Genomic DNA, 20,709 nt, shown 5'->3' with positions numbered 1-20,709 from the left:
TCCTCCCTCTCCAGATTATCATTTTCCTTCTACAGATTCTCCTCCTCCTTTTGCAGATTCTCCTTATCCCTCTCCAGATTCTCCTTTTACTTCTCCAGAGTCTCCTCCATTCCTCCAGATTCTCCTCCCTCTCCAGTTCCTCCTACTCTACAGATTCTCCGCCCCCTCTCCAGATTTGTCTTCTCTCTTTCTAGATTATCTTCCTCCCTCTCCAGGTTCTCCTTCCTCTTCAGATTTCCTCCATTCCTCCATATTCTCCACCTTCCTATTGACAACCTCCTCCTCGCTCTCTAGATTCTTTTCCACAGATTCTGCAACTCCCTCTCCAGAGTTTCCTACTCATTTCATAGTCTTCTCCTCCCTCTCCAGATTCCCCTCCTTCCTCCCCAGATTCTCCTTCTCCCATACCAGACTATCATCCCTCTGCTGATTCTCCTCTCCAGTTTCTCCTCCTTTCTCTGCAGGTTCTCCTACTCCCTCTTCAGATTCTCCTCCTCACTCTTCAAATTCTCCTCGTCACTCTACAGATTCTCCTTCTCTGGATTCTCCTCTTCTCCATATTTCTTCCTCCCTCTCTGGATTCTCCTCCCTTTCCAGATTCTCCTCCTCCCTCTTTGGATTCTCCTCTCTCTCCAGGTTCTCCTCCTTCCTTTCTTGATACTCGCCCTCTCTCTGGATTCTTCTCCGATTTATTTTCTCCCTCTCCGGATTCACCTTCTCCCTCTCCTAAATTCTCTTCCCTCTCCAGATTCTCCTCTTCCCTTTCCAGATTCATCTCTTGTCTCTCCAGATTCTCCTCCTCCCTCTCCAGACTCTCTTCCTCTCTCTCCAGATTCTCATTCTCCCTTTCCAGACTCTCCTCTTCTCTGCCGATTGTCCTCCTCCCATTCCAGATGCTCATTTCCTTCTCCAGACTCTACTCCTCCGTCTGCTGACACTCCTCCTCCCTCTCCAGATTCCGTCTTACCCCTTTAGGATGTCCACCATTCCTCCAGATTCTCCTCTTCCCTCTCCAGCTTCACCTCTTCCATTTCCAGATTTTCCTCCTCCATCACCAGGTTGTCCTCCTCCGTCTTCTGATTCTTATTCTCCCGTTTCTGATTCTACTCCTCTCTCTCTCTCCAAATTCTCCTCCTCCTTCTCTGAATTATTTTCCTCCCTCTCCAGATTCCCTTTCTCTCTCTCCTGATTCTCCTCCTCCCTAACCAGATTCTCTTTCTCCCTCCCCAGATTCTCCTCTTCTCTCTGTGTACCCCTCTCTCTCTGAATTCTACCCCCTCTCTGGATTCTCCTCCTTACTCTCCTAAATTCTTTTCCCTCAGCAGATTCACCTACTCCCTCTTCAAATTCTCCTCTTCCCACTCCAGATTTTTCTCCTCACTATCCAGATTTACCTCCACCATCACCAGATTTTCTTCCTCCATCTCCAGATTCCCCTCCTTCCTCTCCAGATTCTGCTCCTCCCTCTGGTGATTCTCCTTCCTCTCCAGAGTTTCCTCCAGATTCTCCTTCTCCACATTCTCCTCTCTTTACAGATTCTTCTTCCTCTCCAGATTTGTCTCCTACATCTCCAAATTCTCTTCCTGCCTCTCCTAAATTCTCCTCCTTCCTCTTCTGTCTCCTCCATTCCTCCATATTCTCCTCCTCCCTTTTGAGATCCTGCTACTTCCTCTCCAGATTCTCCTCCTCCCTCTCCAGATTCTCCTCCTCTCTCTACAGATTCTCCTTCTCCCTCTCCAGGTTCTCCTCCCTTTCCGAAGGTTCTCTTCCTTCCTCTGCAGATTCTCCTTCATTCCTCCATAATCTCCTCCTCACTTTCCAGATCCTCCTCGTTCTCTTGATTCTCTTTCTCACTCTCAAAATTCTCTCTCTCCCTCTCCAGACTCTCCTCCTCCCTCTGCTGGTTTCCCTCCTCCTTCTCAAGATTCTCCTCCATTTCTCCAGATTCTCCTCCATTCCTCCAGATTCTCCTCCTTTCTCTCTATATTCTCCTCCCTCTCCAGATTCTTCTTTCCTTCTCCAGATTCCCCTTCTCCCTCTACATGTTCTCCTCCCTGTCCAGATTCTTCTCCTTCCTCTCCAGAGTCTCCTCCATTCCTCTAGATTCTCCTCCTCCCTCTCTATATTCTCCTCCCTCTCCAGATTCATTTCTTCCTTCTCCAGATTCCCCTTCTCCCTTTACAGTTTCTCCTCCTCCCTCTTCTAAATTATTCTCCTTCGTCTCCAGAATTTCTTCCATTCTCTACATTTTCCTCTTCCCTCTCTATATTTTCCTCCCTTTCCAGATTCCCCTTCTCCCTTTCCAGATTCTCCTCCTCACTCTCCAGATTCTCCTCCATCCTCCCCAGTTTCTCTTCCTCCCTCTCCAGATTATCCTCCCTCTCCAGATTATCCTCCTCCCTCTCCAGATTCTCCTCCTCCCTCTCCAGATTCTCCTCCATCCTCCCGAGATCCTCCTCCTCCCTCTCCAGATTCAATCCTCCATCCTCCCCAGATTCTCCTCCTCCCTCTCCAGATTCTCCTCCATCCTCTCCAGATTCTTCTCCTCCCTCTCCAGATTCTCTTCCATCCTCTCCAGATTAACCTCCATCCTCTCCAGATTAACCTCCATCCTCTCCAGATTCTTCTCCTCCCTCTCCAGATTCTCCTCCTCCCTCTCCAGATTAACCTCCATCCTCTCCAGATTTTCCTCCATCCTCTGCAGATTCTCCTCTATCCTCTCCAGATCCTCCTCCTCCCTCTCCAGATTCAATCCTCCATCCTCCCCAGATTCTCCTCCCCCCTCTCCAGATTCTCCTCCATCCTCTCCAGATTCTCCTCCTCCCTCTGCAAATTCTCCTCTATCCTCTCCAGATCCTCCTCCTATCTCTCCAGATTCAATCCTCCATCCTCCCAAGATTCTCCTCCTCCCTCTCCAGATTCTCCTCTATCCTCTCCAGATTCTTCTCCTCCCTCTCCAGATTCTCCTCCATCCTCTCCAGATTAACCTCCATCCTCTCCAGATCATCCTCCTCCTCCCTCTCCAGATTCTTCTCCATCCTCTCCAGATTCTCCTCCTCCCTTTCCAGATTCTCCTCCTCCCTTTCCAGATTCTCCTCCATCCTCTCCAGATCCTCCTCCTCCCTCTCCAGACCCTCCTCCTCCCTCTCCAGATCCTCCTCCTCCCTCTCCAGACCCTCCTCCTCCCTCTCCATATCCTCCTCCTCCCTCTCCAGATTCTCCTCCATCCTCTCCAGATTCTCCTCCTCCCTCTGCAAATTCTCCTCTATCCTCTCCAGATCCTCCTCCTATCTCTCCAGATTCAATCCTCCATCCTCCCAAGATTCTCCTCCTCCCTCTCCAGATTCTCCTCTATCCTCTCCAGATTCTTCTCCTCCCTCTCCAGATTCTCTTCCATCCTCTCCAGATTAACCTCCATCCTCTCCAGATTAACCTCCATCCTCTCCAGATTCTTCTCCTCCCTCTCCAGATTCTCCTCCTCCCTCTCCAGATTAACCTCCATCCTCTCCAGATTTTCCTCCATCCTCTGCAGATTCTCCCCTATCCTCTCCAGATCCTCCTCCTCCCTATCCAGATTCAATCCTCCATCCTCCCCAGATTCTCCTCCCCCTCTCCAGATTCTCCTCCATCCTCTCCAGATTCTCCTCCTCCCTCTGCAAATTCTCCTCTATCCTCTCCAGATCCTCCTCCTATCTCTCCAGATTCAATCCTCCATCCTCCCAAGATTCTCCTCCTCCCTCTCCAGATTCTCCTCTATCCTCTCCAGATTCTTCTCCTCCCTCTCCAGATTCTCCTCCATCCTCTCCAGATTAACCTCCATCCTCTCCAGATCATCCTCCTCCTCCCTCTCCAGATTCAATCCTCCATCCTCCCTAAATTCTCCTCCTCCCTCTCCAGATTCTTCTCCATCCTCTCCAGATTCTCCTCCTCCCTTTCCAGATTCTCCTCCTCCCTTTCCAGATTCTCCTCCATCCTCTCCAGATCCTCCTCCTCCCTCTCCAGACCCTCCTCCTCCCTCTCCAGATCCTCCTCCTCCCTCTCCAGACCCTCCTCCTCCCTCTCCATATCCTCCTCCTCCCTCTCCAGATTCTCCTCCATCCTCTCCAGATTCTCCTCCCTCTGCAAATTCTCTTCTATCCTCTCCAGATCCTCCTCCTATCTCTCCAGATTCAATCCTCCATCCTCCCAAGATTCTCCTCCTCCCTCTCCAGATTCTCCTCTATCCTCTCCAGATTCTTCTCCTCCCTCTCCAGATTCTCCTCCATCCTCTCCAGATTAACCTCCATCCTCTCCAGATCATCCTCCTCCTCCCTCTCCAGATTCAATCCTCCATCCTCCCTAAATTCTCCTCCTCCCTCTCCAGATTCTTCTCCATCCTCTCCAGATTCTCCTCCTCCCTTTCCAGATTCTCCTCCTCCCTTTCCAGATTCTCCTCCATCCTCTCCAGATCCTCCTCCTCCCTCTCCAGACCCTCCTCCTCCCTCTCCAGATCCTCCTCCTCCCTCTCCAGACCCTCCTCCTCCCTCTCCATATCCTCCTCCTCCCTCTCCAGATTCTCCTCAATCCTCTTCAGATTCTTCTCCTCCCTCTCCAGATTCTCCTCCTCCCTCTCTAGATTCTCCTCCATCCTCTCCAGATTCTCCTCCATCCTCTCCAGATTCTCCTCCATCCTCTCCAGATTCTCCTCTATCCTCTCCAGATTCTCCTCTATCCTCTCCAGATTCTCCTCCTCCCTCTCCAGATTCTCCTCCATCCTCCCCAGATCTCCTCCATCCTCTCCATATCCTCCTCCTCCCTCTCCAGATTCTCCTCCATCCTCCCTAGATCGCCTCCATCCTCTCCAGATTCTCCTCCTCCCTCTCCAGATTCTCCTCCATCCTCTCCAGATTCTCCTCCATCCTCTCCAGATTCTCCTCCATCCTCTCCAGATTCTCCTCTATCCTCTCCAGATTCTCCTCTATCCTCTCCAGATTCTCCTCCTCCCTCTCCAGATTCTCCTCCATCCTCCCCAGATCTCCTCCATCCTCTCCAGATTCTCCTCCTCCCTCTCCAGATTCTCCTCCATTCTCTCCAGATTCTTCTCCTCTCTTTAGATTCTCCTCTCTCTCCAGATTCTCCTCCATCCTCCAGATTCTCCTCCATCCTCTCCAGATTCTCCTCCTTCTTCAGGATCACTACAATCAGACCCTAGCCATCAATGTATTAACTATGTCCTATATCTGCGATGGTGAGGAAACATTTTCACAATGGTATAAAGCCATACATACCGCCAGCAGCACAGAGGATTTCAGTAGAGGAGTCCACAGATTTTCATATGCTGAAGACAAGAGGTCTCCCCGCAGCACAGAGAGTTTCAGCAATGCTCTGGCGTCATAGTCGTCCCTGCAGAGGGACACAGAGGAGGAAGAGGACAGGCTGCCCCATATAAAGACGCCACCCTGACCGGAGACAGGGGGCAGCACAAATCACAAGAAGACGGGAACCTGTGGTACTGATATCACGTTTACTCACACGGCACTGATCGCTGGTACAATGAACGTCCTTAAAGGGATACTAACATCAGAAAACGGCTCATCGTCTAAATCATTAGATTAAAAAAAAAATCGCAATGTTTATTCTAGATCAAGAGGTTAATAAAAAAAAAAGAAGAGTTTTCAGCAGGCTCCTTATCAGCACAGACATGATGAATAAATGATGAAAAATGATGTAAAAAATAAAGAAAAATGTTTTGAAAAATGTTAAAAAAATATCTAAAAATTCAAATACCCAGAAATGAAAAAATAAACAGATTTGGTTTGTAGAAATCCAATGTATTAAAAAATGGAGTCAATGTGTTATTTTCTGATGAGACCTTCCTTTTAAGATATAAACTACATGAAAAGCAGAAAAAAGCAGAAATCTGAAAACCGCTGCGGTCAATCAATGACATCCCCAAATTTACAGCAATAAACCACACGGGGGCGCCGATGAGCAGAGGACGGACAAACACCACCCGACAGTTATAAGAAGAGTCCGGTAATTATCATGAGTCCACCGGCCGCTCCGTTCTCGGAGTCAGGACCCTCTCGGCCAACATAAGAGTACATGACAGAGGAAGCCTCCATCTTTCCTCTCCATCCCGGAGCCTCCAACCGAGCGATCTCAACAGTGTCCATACAGGAGGCCATATTGGATTGGTATCTAGTGAAGGTCTCCGTCCATCCTCGGTGTCGGAGGCTTTTCGGCCACTTTCTACTGGTGGTGGAACCAATCCATTGACTCCGACATTGATGCAGGAGGCCATATTGGATATATGCTGTGTTATCTGATGGTGGCACCGGCAGTGGCATAGTGTGGGCAACCGGCGCCCAGGACAAGGCAAGTACGCTATATTGTGCCGCCTAACCTGTAGCCCCTTCCACCAGTTGAACTCCTCATCCTGAAACAATAGTTTTTTTCTGCATTTTTGCTGAAATCTAACATAAAATGTTTAAATAAAGAAAAATATTGGGTTTTTTTTACACTTGACTATTTTATTTCCATCATTCTATCTCCAATCCTAGTCCTAACCCTGGCCTAAACTCTGGTCTCAATCCTAGCCCTAACCCAAGCCTCAACCCCAGCCCCAATCCTAGCCCTAACCCAAGCATCAACCCCAGCCCCAATCCATGCCCTAACCCAAGCCTCAACCCCAGCCCCAATCCTAGCCCTAACCCAAGCATCAACCCCAGCCCCAATCCTAGCCCTAACCCAAGCATCAAGCCAAGCCCCAATCCTAGCCCTAACCCAAGCATCAACCCCAGCCCCAATCCTAGCCCTAACGCTAACCTTAGATCTACCTCTAACCTTATCCCTAATTTAGGCCCAAACCGTAGCCCCAATCCTATCCAATCTAACTCCAACCTTAGCCTTAACCCTGACCCAAATTCTAGCCCCAATCCTAGACCTAACTCTAACCTTAGCAGTAACCCTAGCCCATACTCTAACTTCAATCTAACCTTAGCTTTCATCCGGAACCAAACTCTACCCCCAACTTGAGCCCCAGTCCTATCCCTAAACTGAGCCTGTCCTAACCGAAACTTTACCCCCAACTTGAGCCTCAAGCTTAGCATTAACGTAAGCCTTTACCCTGACCTAAATCTAGCCCCAATTCTAGCCCTAACTTTAAACTTAGCACTAACCCTAGCCCATACTTTAACTTCAATCTAAGCCCTAACCAAAGCCCCATCCTAGCCCTAACCTTTACCTTCATCCGGAACCAAACTTTACCCCCAACTTGAGCCCCAGTCCTAGCCCTAAACTTAGCCTGTCCTATCCCAAACTTTACCCCCAACTTGAGCCCCAGTCCTAGCCCTAAACTTAGCCTGTCCTATCCCAAACTTTACCCCCAACTTGAGCCTCAATCTTTGCATTAACCTAAGCCTTAACCCTGACCTAAACTCTAGCCCCAATCCTAACTCTAACTTTAAACTTAGCAGTAACCCTAGCCTATACCCTAACTTCAATCCAAGTCCTAACCAAAGCCACATCCTAGCCCTTACCTTAGCCTTAATCTGGAACCAAACTCTAGCCCCAACTTGAGCCCCAGTCCTAGTCCTAAACTTAGCCTGTCCTATCCCAAACTTTACCCCCAACTTGAGCCTCAATCTTAGCATTAACGTAAGCCTTAACCCTGACCTAGCCCTAACTCTAAACTTAGCAGTAACCCTAGCCCATAATCTAACTTCAATCCAAGTCCTAACCAAAGCCCCATCCTAGCCCTAACCTTAGCCTTCATCCGGAACCAAACTTTACCCCCAACTTGAGCCACAGTCCTAGCCCTAAACTTAGCCTGTCCTATCCCAAACTTTACTCCCAACTTGAGCATCAATCTTAGCCCTAACCTAAGCCTTAACCCTGACCCAAACGCTAGCCCCAATCCTAGCTCTAACTTTAAATTTAGCAGTAACCCTAGCCTATACTCTAACTTCAATCCAAGCCCTAACCAAAGCCCCATCCTAGCCCTAACCATAGCCTTATCTGGAACCAAACTCTCACCCCAATTTGAGCTTCAATCCTAGGCCTAACTACTTCTAACCATATCCCTAATTTTGGCCCAAACCCTAGGCCCAGTCCTAGATCTAACTCTAACCTTAGTCTTAACCCTGACCCAAACTCTAGCCCCAATCTGAGCCTCACTCCTAGCCCTAACTCTAACCTTAGCCTGTCTGTAGCCCATACTCTAACTTCAATCCAAGCCCTAACCAAAAGCCCCAAGCTTAAGCCTAACCTTAGCCTTAACAGCCTTAGATGTAATCTCCCCCATATTTCCTCTCTGAGCTTGTTGTTGCCCTTAGCAACCAATCACAGCACAGCTTTTATCTGACCAGAGCTGTTTACAAATTGAAAGCTCTGCTGTGATTGGTTGCTGTGGGCAACAAGGATTTCATTTAGTCAGTGGAGATAAATGAGCTAACACCCCAACTTTTATAAAACTGGAGGGAGGCTGTGTTCCCAACGGCTATGTCCCCTGAAGCTGTGTCCCCCGCTGCTGTGTCCCCTGAAGCTGTGTCCCCTGAAGCTGTGTCCCCTGAGGCTGTGTTCCCCGCGGCTGTGTCCCTCGTGGCTGTGACCCCTGCGGCTGTATCCCCTGCGGCTGTGTCCCCCGTGGCTGTGTCCCCTGAAGCTATGTCCCCTGAAGCTATGTCCCCTGAAGCTGTGTCCCCTGAGGCTGTGTCTCCCGCTGCTGTGTCCCCTGAAGCTGTGTCCCCTGAGGCTGTGTCCCCCGCGGCTGTGTCCCTCGTGGCTGTGTCCCCTGTGGCTGTGTCCCCTGAGGCTGTGTCCCCCGTGGCTGTGTCCCCTGAAGCTATGTCCCCTGAAGCTGTGTCCCCTGAGGCTGTGTCTCCCGCTGCTGTGTCCCCTGAAGCTGTGTCCCCTGAGGCTGTGTCCCCCGCGGCTGTGTCCCTCGTGGCTGTGTCCCCTGTGGCTGTATCCCCTGCGGCTGTGTCCCCTGAGGCTGTGTCCCCCGCGGCTGTGTCCCTCGTGGCTGTGTCCCCTGCGGCTGTATCCCCTGCGGCTGTGTCCCCTGAAGCTGTGTCCCCCGCGGCTGTGTCCCCCTGCAACTGTGTCCCCCGCGGCCGTCCTGCTGTGCCCTATACGGTTGGGACCAATAGATTTCTTTTTTGGCTCCTTTATTGCCAGTTGTAGCGCCATGCTTTCTCATTTTCCATAGGCATCACTATGAGGCCGGCTCGCTTGTGTCTATAAGGGCGTGTTCACACGTAACATAAATACTATCTGTTTTCTGCAGGTTTTCACACCAAACTAGGCCACAACCATCTTTTTTGATTATTGCGGTTTTTAATGGCTTTCCCTCCCCCTTTGTTTCATGTGTTTTGATGCAGACGTGAAGCCGCAGGGGTTGTTTTTTGTTTTGTTTTGGGGTTTTTTTTACAATTCTGACACTTATTTTTATGGTGTTCAATAAGCAGTAAGAGTTAAAAAATGAAAAACAGGAAAATGAAATATGTATAACTGCTCTAAATAATAGGAATACAAGAGACGTTTAGCCATTGTATTGATCAATGCAAAAGAGCCCCAAAACCACGCCAAGGTAATCTAGTTATGCATATTCCATTTTCATGTTTTTCATTTTTTCAGATAGTTCATTGCATTTTTCAGTCTAGTATTCCCAGAGCAGCTCTGCTTTTCATCATTCCCCTATACATTGTGACTAGTGTACAACTCTTTATCCTATTGTATAGTTATATGTTTTTGAATCTTGCGCCTTGTTCACACCATGGAGTTCCAGACGTACATTCTTTAATGAGTCTTAACCCTGATCCAAACTCTAGCCCCAACTTGAGTCTCAATCCTAGCCCTAACTCCAACTTCAATCTAAGGCTTAACCAAAAACCCCAATCCTAGGCCTAACCTTAGCCTTGTTCTGGATAAACACGGCTCTACTGTGTGGTGGGTGCTCAAGTAGGATCCAGTCCCGTATGTACCATAGAGCAAATAGTTGGCTCTCAAATTGTTGAAGAAACTGGTATTTTCTTGAGTAAGCTTAATCAGATACAGCAGAGACGTTTTGGTCTAACAGTCTAACATAGACCTTCATCCGTGTGCAGTGTAGATGGTCTGCTCAGCTTGTGAGTGAAGGTAGCACTGGTGTAGCTCGCGGTGTCCACCGCTGTGTGGCAAAAGCGTGCTATGTTAGACCGAAACGTCTGTGCTGTATCTAGTCAAGCTTACTCAATAAAATACTAGTTTCTTCAACTATTTGAGTGCCAAGTATTTGCTCTTAACATTAGCCGTATTCCTGACCCAAACTCTAGCCCCAACTTGAACCCCAATCCTAGCCCAAACCTTAGCCTTAATCCTGACCCAAACTCTAACCTTAAACCTACTTCTAACCTTATCCCTTATCTTGGCTCAAAACCTAGGCCCAATCCTAGCCCTGACTCTAACCTTAGCCTTAATCCTGACCCAAACTCCAGCCCCAATCTTATCCTCAACTCTAACCTTAGCCCGAACTTTCCTTGACCCAAACCCTACCTACAATCCAAGCCCTAACCCAAGCCTCAACCTTAGCATGACTCTAACTTTAGCCCTAACCCTGGCCCTTACTCTAACTTCAATCCAAGCCCTAACCCAAGCCCCAACCTTAGCCCTAACTCCAACATTAGCCCTAACCCTGACCCAAACCCTATCTCCAATCCTAGCCGTATCCCTGCCCCAATACTATCCCAAAGGGAGACATTTTGTGGCCACATAAAATTGGGAGGCAACTTCCTAGGTGGTTCCCCGCCCTTACCTTCCCCACGCTATGCCACTGGGCGCCAGTCATGGAATCGAGCCATAAATAAGTATTCATACATTTGTGACATAAATAGAATATACAGATCTCTCAGGCTCCACCAGTAAAAGCTCTCTAGCTCATGATCCTTACCCAGTCACCCCAGACGTAAAACACGGCATAGAGGGGCTCAGAGAAGACGGCGGAGAATGTGTGCAGGTGTCTAATTGGTCCATGTAACTCGTAAAAGGACAACTGTCCGGCCTCGTAATCCAGATAGATCCTGAAGCTGTGCGAGGACGCGTAATGATGGATCTGGCTGACGTCGCTGGAATGTATGGCCGAATACTCCTGGTTAAATTTACATAGACCCCAGGACTTGGCGTTGTTCCCAATGTAGGACTGGACGCCTTTCCTGTCTATAGTGGGATAACACACCCCGATCATCCAGTCTCCTGACTCGCTGGTCTCCACCTCCCAGTAATGGCGTCCTGAGGAGAAGCTCCTGGTGCTCAGCACCTGACAATACTGAAATCTCTCCGGGATCTCGAGACGACACTGATTGAGATCTGACCAGGACACAGACTTCAGATCCCCGGATACGGCCACATAATTACCAGCTGTGTTTAGATCAAGTAATATATCCAGAGACTCAGACACGTAAATCCCTCTTTTCACGCCCGTCATAATGTCAGCCAGACCAGCATGTAAGGCCGCAGAGATCAGACCCTCATCGAGATCCCCGGCCTCCTGGACCTTCTTATCTTCTCTCTCTCGGTCTTCATCATCTCCATCCTGGCGGTCATAAAAGTCATCTCTTACAGATGCCCGTCCTTGTAGGACCGTGACAGGGTCGCTCATGTGGCACAGCTCCTCAACCTCGAACATTTTCCGGCACAGCTCGTCCTTCTTTATCTCCAGCTGGTGGATCAGGTTGGAGACCGTGTGCGACACCTGCTCTTCCCAGCTGGATATTTCACCGAGGACTCTTTTCTCCAGAAGGTCCAACTGTTCCCGAATATCCCTAAACAGCACGTTCACCTGCTTGGTCACGCCGGCTGCTTTTTCTTGCACTTCCGCCCTTTGTTTTTGCAAGTTCTTGACTCGTTTCTCCGTCTTCTTTTTTTTAACAGTCAGCTTTTCCAAAAAATGTAAGAGTCGGTCTCTCTTCTTTTCGAAAGCAGCATTGATGGGCTCCACATAGTGTCCCTTATGTTCTCCAAAGGCAACGCAAGATACACAGATGCAGACGGCGTCCTTGGAGCAGTAGTATTCCAGGATCTTCTTGTGCGTGGGACATTTTCTCTTTCCGTAAGACGTGGTGGGCTCAGATAAGACGTGTTCTGGGGACTTGCTGTGGACCCTCAGATGACTGTCACACAGAGACGCTTCGCACAGCAGGCAGGATTTAACAGCCGGTACCGGAGATTGGATGCAGTAAGTGCAGAATATTCCCGGTTCTTCGTGGTCCTCATGGGACACGGATGAACTCTCCACCGGTTGGCAAGGATTGAGGTTCCTCTGCAACGCTGGTCTCTCCTGAAACCTCTTTCTGCATTCAGGACAGGTGTAGACTCCAGTCTGCTGCTGGGAATCCAGCTCACGATCGATGCAGCCCCGGCAGAAGTGGTGGCCACATCTCAGGGTGACGGGATCGGTGTACATGCCCAGGCAGACGGAGCAGCTCTGCCCGTATCTGAAGTCAGCAGATGCCATACTTGCAATCAGGAAGTGTCTGTATATTTGGTAAATCCAGTTTCAATGGACGGGATTGTTCCAGTCTCGTCGGGAAAAGTCTCAATTCTTCTTTTGCCGTAACTTTTTTGGGGGGTGCGTGAATAGGCTTTGGACGGATACGGCAGGTTTTCCCTCGCGGTTTTGCGCTGAACGCAGAGACGTACCTTTTTTTTTTTTCCTGTGTCTCTTTCTGTGAGAACGGAACACCAGACCGTCAGCTGTGTTGAAAATTACGCTGTTGCCAGCTGAGTCCGCCATCTTGTGGATAAAAAGCAGAAGACAAAAATTTTATTCCTTCACGAAATCCGCACTATAAGGGGGCACCGCTGTTCCCGTTTATCCCCGGGGCTCCCGGATCTTTAGGATTAGTAACTGGAGGTGAAGGCCTTTTGGAGGCAAAAAGGGTAAAAAACTGGGGAAAAGGAGGAAAACAGCTTACTAAAGCAGTAATGGCTCACCCTAGCAAACATGAAATCGGATTAAAAAATAATTTTATGTGCACCCAGTGGGGAATATTATTACTGGAAGGGCCCAGGATGGAGAATATTATTACTGGAAGGGCCCAGGATGGGGAATATTATTACTGGAAGGGCCCAGGATGGGGAACATTACAGGAAGGGCCCAGGATGGGCAATATTATTACTGGAAGGGCCCAGGATGGGCAATATTATTACTGGAAGGGCCCAGGATGGAGAATATTATTACTGGAAGGGCCCAGGATGGGGAACATTACAGGAAGGGCCCAAGATGGGCAATATTATTACTGGAAGGGCCCAGGATGGAGAATATTATTACTGGAAGGGCCCAGGATGGAGAATATTATTACTGGAAGGGCCCAGGATGGAGAATATTATTACTGGAAGGGCCCAGGATGGGGGACATTATTACTGGAAGGGCTCAGGATGGGGAATATTATTACTGGAAGGGCCCAGGATGGAGAATATTATTACTGGAAGGGCCCAGGATGGGGAATATTATTACTGGAAGGGCCCAGGATGGAGAATATTATTACTGGAAGGGCCCAGGATGGGGAATATTATTACTGGAAGGGCCCAGGATGGAGAATATTATTACTGGAAGGGCCCAGGATGGAGAATATTATTACTGGAAGGGCCCAGGATGGGGAATATTATTACTGGAAGGGCCCAGGATGGGGAATATTATTACTGGAAGGGCCCAGGATGGGGAATATTATTACTGGAAGGGCCCAGGATGGAGAATATTATTACTGGAAGGGCCCAGGATGGAGAATATTATTACTGGAAGGGCCCAGGATGGGGAATATTATTACTGGAAGGGCCCAGGATGGGGAACATTACAGGAAGGGCCCAAGATGGGCAATATTATTACTGGAAGGGCCCAGGATGGAGAATATTATTACTGGAAGGGCCCAGGATGGGCAATATTATTACTGGAAGGGCTCAGGATAGGGAATATTATTACTGGAAGGGCCCAGGATGGGGAATATTATTACTGGAAGGGCCCAGGATGGGGAATATTATTACTGGAAGGGCCCAGGATGGGCAATATTATTACTGGAAGGGCCCAGGATGGGGAATATTATTACTGGAAGGGCCCAGGATGGGCAATATTATTACTGGAAGGGCCCAGGATGGGCAATATTATTACTGGAAGGGCCCAGGATGGGGAATATTATTACTGGAAGGGCACAGGATTGGGAATATTATTACTGGAAGGGCCCAGGATGGGGAATATTATTACTGGAAGGGCCCAGGATGGGGAATATTATTACTGGAAGGGCCCAGGATGGGCAATATTATTACTGGAAGGGCCCAGGATGGGGAATATTATTACTGGAAGGGCACAGGATTGGGAATATTATTACTGGAAGGGCCCAGGATGGGGAATATTATTACTGGAAGGGCCCAGGATGGGGAACATTACAGGAAGGGCCCAGGATGGGCAATATTATTACTGGAAGGGCCCAGGATGGGCAATATTATGATAGAAGGGACCAGAATGGGGAACATTTTTACTGGAAGGGCCCAGGATGGAGGAAATTATTACAGAAAGGGACCAGGATGGGGAACATTACAGGAAGGGCCCAGGATGGGCAATATTATTACTGGAAGGGCCCAGGATGGAGAATATTATTACTGGAAGGGCCCAGGATGGGGGACATTATTACTGGAAGGGCTCAGGATGGGAAATATTATTACTGGAAGGGCCCAGGATGGAGAATATTATTACTGGAAGGGCCCAGGATGGGGAATATTATTACTGGAAGGGCCCAGGATGGAGAATATTATTACTGGAAGGGCCCAGGATGGGGAATATTATTACTGGAAGGGCCCAGGATGGAGAATATTATTACTGGAAGGGCCCAGGATGGGGAACATTACAGGATGGGCCCAGGATGGGCAATATTATTACTGAAAGGGCCCAGGATGGGGAATATTATGATAGAAGGGACCAGAATGGGGAACATTGTTACTGGAAGGGCCCAGGATGGAGGACATTATTACAGAAAGGGCCCAGGATGGGGAATATTACAGAAAGGGCCCAGGATGGGCAATATTATTACTGAAAGAGCCCAGGATGGGGAACATTACAGGAAGGGCCCAGGATGGGCAATATTATTACTGGAAGGGCTCAGAATGGAGAACATTATTACAGAAAGGGCCCAGGATGGGGAACATTACAGGAAGGGCCCAGGATGGGCAATATTATGACTGGAAGGGCCCAGGATGGGAAATATTATTACTGGAAGGGCCCAGGATGGAGGACATTATTACTGGAAGGGCTCAGGATGGAGAACATTATTACAGAAAGGGCCCAGGATTGGGATCATTACAGGAAGGGCCCAGGATGGGCAATATTATGTCAGAAGGGACCAGAATGGGGAACATTTTTACTGGAAAGGCCCAGGATGGAGGATATTATTACAGGAAGGGGCCAGGATGGGGATTATTACTACTGGAACGGCCCAGGATGGGGTACATCATTACTGGAAGGGCCCAGGATGGAGGACATTATTAAAGGAAGGGCCCATGATGGGGAACATTATTACAGGAAGGGGCCAGGATGGGGAACATTACTACTGAAAGGAACCAGGATGGAGGACATTATTATAGGAAGTGGCCAGGATGGGGATTATTATTACAGGAACTTGCCCAGGATGGAGGACATTATTACAAGAAGAGGCCAGGATGGAGGACATTATTACATGAAGGGGCTCACTATGGAGGACATTATTACATGAAGAGGCTCAGGATGAAGGACATTATTATAGGAAGGGGCCAGGATGGGGATTATTATTACAGAAAGGGGCCAGGATGGAGGACAGTATTACTGGAAGGGCCCAGGATGGAGGACATTATTACAGGAAGGGGCCAGGATAAGGGAAATTATTACATGAAGGGGCTCAGGATGGAGGACATTATTACATGAAGAGGCTCAGGATGGAGGACATTATTACAGGAAGGGGCCAGGATAAGGGAAATTATTACATGAAGGGGCTCAGGATGGATGACATTATTACATGAAGGGGCTCAGGATGGAGGACATTATTACAGGAAGGGCCGGGATGGTGACTTTTATTATAGAAAGGGGCAGGATGGGGAACAATATCACAGGAAGGGGCCTGGATAGGGGACATTATTATAGGAAGGAGCCAGGATGGGGAACATTATTATAGAAAGGAGTCAGGGTGGGGGACATTATTATAGGAAGGGGCCAGGATGGGGACATTATTATAGACAGGGGCACGGATGGGGAACATTACAGGAAGGGGCCAAGACGTGGGATGTTATTAGAGAATAGTGACCCAGAACAGAGTACATTATTACAGGATGGGGACCATGTTTGGGGACATTATTATAGGAAGGGAGAAATATCTGGTTATATTATTACAGCATAGGGACCAGGATGAGTGACATTATTATGGGATGGGAGCCATGATGGGGACATTATTACAGGATGAGGAACATTATTACAGAATACGAGCCAGTACAAGGGACATTATTACATAAAGTGGGCAAGGACAGAGGACATTACTACAGAGTGGGGATCCAGAATGAGGGACATTACTTCAGGACGGAGCCAGGACAAGGGACATTGTTAATGGATGGGGGACATCATTGCCAGATCTGGGCCTGGATGGAGGACACTATTACAGGATGGGGGACATTATTTCAGGGACCTGTAGATCTGATCAACATTCTGCTAACGGCCCAAGTCCAGATTTTGCACCGGTCCCATAGGACTCTAGTAACGCCACTGGACATTACTGTTAGGCACCATCGATATTACTGGTACACCCCTGATGTGGTTAGACAGCTTTTACTCTTTTTGATTAAAAAAGTTAACTAAATACCTTACCTTTTAAACAATCGCAGTGTGCTGACTCATAGTGTATGTAATATCCTCTATAATCCGAACCTCACACTCCCGTCTCTAGGAATTCTCTTGTGCTGCACCAGTTCCCTGGAATGCTCTACCACAGATAATCTAAGGTAATGCCCAGTATCCACAGTTTTAAATGTGCTCACTAATCTAACCATCCCCTGTTATTTCTTCCTGACAATGTGGTCCCTTGTATCATCTGTTCCCTCACCCTTTATACACTCCGTACTTTGTTTCTGTCCTTCTACAGATCCATTGGTGGCCGCTTCCTGCAGCATTATGTGACAGCCCTGTGGCCGGACCGCACACCACAAGCACTTTTTACCTGAGTATAGAGTCTTTTTTGGCCCCCAGCAGACCCTTAAAAAATGTACTGTTGACCTTGGAGTTCCGTAAAGAGAACAGATGCTCGGCGTATTAACACTTCTTTATTTTATGGTCTCATCACAAATCCTTCACTTTCCATCACAGATCCGAACACCCCACCGATTCTCCATTAGCTGGTCAACAAATATCAAAGATGTAGAACCTCCTACGAGGATCGCCAGCCATCTCTTAAAAGGTGAGGAGCTGACGGCGATGAGGGGATTAGTGTGGAGAAATAACGGAAGCACACCAGAAGGAGAAGCCATGGAGTCCATAACAATGAGGACCTTTCCATGTCCTACACTCACATCTGGCACACACCTTAAAGACACGCCCCCGAGGATCCTGTGAGCACTGTCCTTTTGGCAAAGACCAGAAACATTGCACTAAATCTTTTTCTCTCCACACATCATATTTCGGGGAGAGTCAGGAGGCCCTTCATACACATTAGGTGGTTGACCAGTCCTGTTGACATTGGAAGACTATTACCGAATGCGTATGGAGAGGGCTTTCGTTGAAGTAATTATTCTATGTATATAGTACCTATATAATAGCAAAAACCATAGTAACATACATTATATGACAGCAGTGCTATGAGTTATCCAAATATTACCACCGGAGAACGTAAGCACATGGTAAAAATTACAACTCGGCCACTTCCCTCCAGACAACGACCGTCATCCTCTGGCTAAAATTATCATTTCAGTAGATTAAGATGTACCCAAAATGAATTAAAAAAATGGATAAAAACCACATGAGAAATATTTGCTAGGAATTCTGTACGGACCGGACCGGGAAGATTAGACATTGTGCAGTCTTATCTCCTGATTCTTGAGTCTCAACCAATTGTTCTGCACCATGAAAGCGGCGTGAAGGGGCTCGGTGAAGATGGCGGAGACTGTGTACAAGTGTCTTACAGTGAAAGTCACTTCATAAAATGACAAACGACCCTCGTGGTAATCCAGATAGACTCTCACGCTGCTACAGGATGTCCTGCTGGGCAGTGAACACGAATGGCCATTGTGCTCTTCCACAAGTTCATTATTGCTCCTCCGTAGACACCATGACTTGTCATTACATCCAAGCCTTGACTGGTCCCCATTCCTGTCCATACTGGGGTAACACACCCCTACTGCCCAGTTCTCAGAGTCTCCAATCTCCACCTCCCAATAATGTCTTCCTGAAGAAAAACTTCTGGTGCTTATGACCTGGTTACCCCCAAATCTTTCCTCCTTGCCCGGGGAATTCTGGCGAGAGTCTACGTAGGTGACAGTCTTCAGGTCGTCTGACACCTGGAGGTGATGAGCCGCTGAGTTTACATCCAGTAATAGGTTTGCAGGTCTCTGTATATAGAACCAGATGTTCAGTCCTTTCAATATGTCTTCTAAGCCAATTTGTAATGTCTTCGAGATTGGGTGCAAGTCCAGACCACCGACATTGCAGAACGGTTCACGTCTCTGTTCTCCTTCCATGGAGCCACATGGGCCTCCCGCACCTGAGAGCTCTTCTTGTAGGACGATATATGGATCGGTCATGTTACCCACCTCCTCAATGTGACATTTACTTTCGAGCAGCTCTTCCTTCTGCCTCTCGAAGTCTCGGATCAGGTCAGTGTAAGAACGAAACTGCTGGTCTTTCATTAGCAAAATGTCACTGATGAGAGTTTCCTCCAGAACTTGGAGTTGTCTCCTGATTTCTCTAAACCGATCATGGACTCTCCTAGTTACAATATCTGCTTTTTCCTGGACTTTTCTCATTTCATCTTGCAAAGTTTGGACTTTTCTCTCAGTCTCCTCAATCTTTGCGTTCAATGTCTCTAGAAACCTTCTCAGTTTCTCCTTCTTCTTCTCAAAGGCCTCAGTCAGTGGATCCACAAGGTGTCCCAGGTGTTCTTTGGCCATGGTACAGGAGAAGCAGATACAGGTACGATCCACTGTACAGTAATACCCCAAGATCATATTATGGATGGGGCATCTTCTTTTATCTAGGCAAGTGGTGGGGTCAATTAATGAGTGTCTCACTGACCTGTTATGGTTTCTGAGATGTCTCTCACACATGGAGGTTTCGCATTGCAGACATGTTTTAAGGGCAGGAGATGAAAGGTCACAGTAATTGCAGAAGACCTTGGTGTCATCATTATCGGGCTGAGTAGAACGGAATTGCTCTGAGATGTTGCTGAGGTTTGTGTTCTTGGTCAGTACGGGTCGTCCTCGGAATCGCTTCCTGCACTGAGGACACTTGTAGACTCTTGATCTTTGGATGTCCAGTGCGTGGTCGATACATTCCCAGCAGAAGTTGTGTCCACACCTCAGGGTTACAGGATCCTTAAATATATCCAGGCAGATTGGGCACGTAAGTTCAGCTGTTATATCTGCCATAGTTAGACGTCACGGAGAAATGAAAGCGAAACTATCAGTGGCCACTCCTTAGACGTGACTTCTGCCAACATACACCAGGCATCTGGGACTTTCCGTCATAAAGAGGATATTCTTGGAGGGTAGAGTCCAACCCATAAAGTTCTGAGTCACATTGTTTATCTACTGATTGCTCGAGTCTCAGCATGAAGTATTCACGTAACCACCTCGGTTGTGTCCTCTTCCGGCTCCGCATTCACATTCCTCATAATATGACTGAGTGAACTTTGATATGTTGTGCAATCTTCCTAGACAAAACTAGCAGGACACAGGGCAGAACATGGCAGCCTGGAGCAAAGCCTCACCAAGGAGGTGGCCAGTCCGACCTCTAGAGAAGCCATTCTTCCTCCAGTACTAGGTCATCGGTCATGGGCCACCAGCAGAAGTAAAGAAAGGTCCATGTTGCACCATGAATAACAGTCCATGTCTTCTTCTAGGATGGCTAATCCTGCTGATGAACAGCCTAATGGACTGGTGAATGGTCATGCTGTAGTGTGCACACCTTCCCCTGTACATGAGAATTGGCAGTGTTTGTGTGTCACCATGTAGAACATTCCTTCATGCTACAAACACAGTGTGTGTGTGTGTGTGTTACTGACAGGCCCACGGGGTCTTTGGGAGGGCTGCTCATCGCCGGGCCGGTTTGGGATGTCACAGCGGCCTGGCCCGGTTCTGTGACCCCGTCGGTGTCAATAGAAAGGGGAGTTGGGGATGATGGGAGTAGTTACTCATGACGCCACCAGTGGTATGCAGCTAATATGAGAGCCACCGCTGCGGGTGCTTTCTCTGGGGCGGATGATGATGCAGCTGTGCGGTCGAACCGCTCGGATCCGGGGTCACCGCTGTGGCTCATGGGTCTTCGGACCTGGGGGCTTGCGGCCACTCAAATATAAAAAAGTGGGCTATTTACAGGGGTTAAGAGTTCGTGACGCCACCCTGGTTCGCGGTAAGGGGAGTACCGCCGCTGCCGATGGGATGGGAGTACTCGGAGGAGATGTGTACCGCCCCGGGGCTCGGCCGGCTTCCGAGCCACTCGGATCCGTGCTCGTCGGTGGGTGGCTCGAGCTCCTC

General features: G+C 48.5%; 1 protein-coding gene across 1 annotated transcript; it reads right to left on the bottom strand.

Moving 5' to 3' along the window:
* Positions 1-6,729: 6,729 nt before the first annotated feature.
* On the bottom strand, positions 6,730-19,602 carry LOC142313175 (uncharacterized). Its single transcript, XM_075352160.1, has 2 exons — positions 18,031-19,602; positions 6,730-12,511 (listed from the first exon to the last, which is right to left on the bottom strand). Exons 1-2 carry the CDS (start codon positions 19,600-19,602, stop codon positions 10,892-10,894), a joined length of 3,192 nt encoding a protein of 1,063 aa, XP_075208275.1. The 3' UTR covers positions 6,730-10,891.
* Between the last annotated feature and the right edge of the window lie 1,107 nt (positions 19,603-20,709).

The sequence above is a fragment of the Anomaloglossus baeobatrachus genome, chromosome 5, assembly GCF_048569485.1.
Source record: "Anomaloglossus baeobatrachus isolate aAnoBae1 chromosome 5, aAnoBae1.hap1, whole genome shotgun sequence".
In the NCBI taxonomy this organism is placed as follows: Eukaryota; Metazoa; Chordata; class Amphibia; order Anura; family Aromobatidae; genus Anomaloglossus; species Anomaloglossus baeobatrachus.
The sequence above is the reverse complement of the archived record's forward strand: the minus strand, read 5'-3'. Positions and strand labels throughout refer to the sequence as shown.

What these genes read in the sequence shown, in the direction of transcription:
- LOC142313175 (XM_075352160.1), bottom strand. Translation starts at nt 19,602, where the DNA reads ATGGCAGATATAACAGCTGAACTTACGTGCCCAATCTGCCTGGATATA. An exon ending in AGGAGATAAGACTGCACAAT is followed by an intron (nt 12,512 to 18,030) that starts GTCTAATCTTCC and finishes GTCCATTGAAAC; the next exon opens with TGGATTTACCAAATATACAG.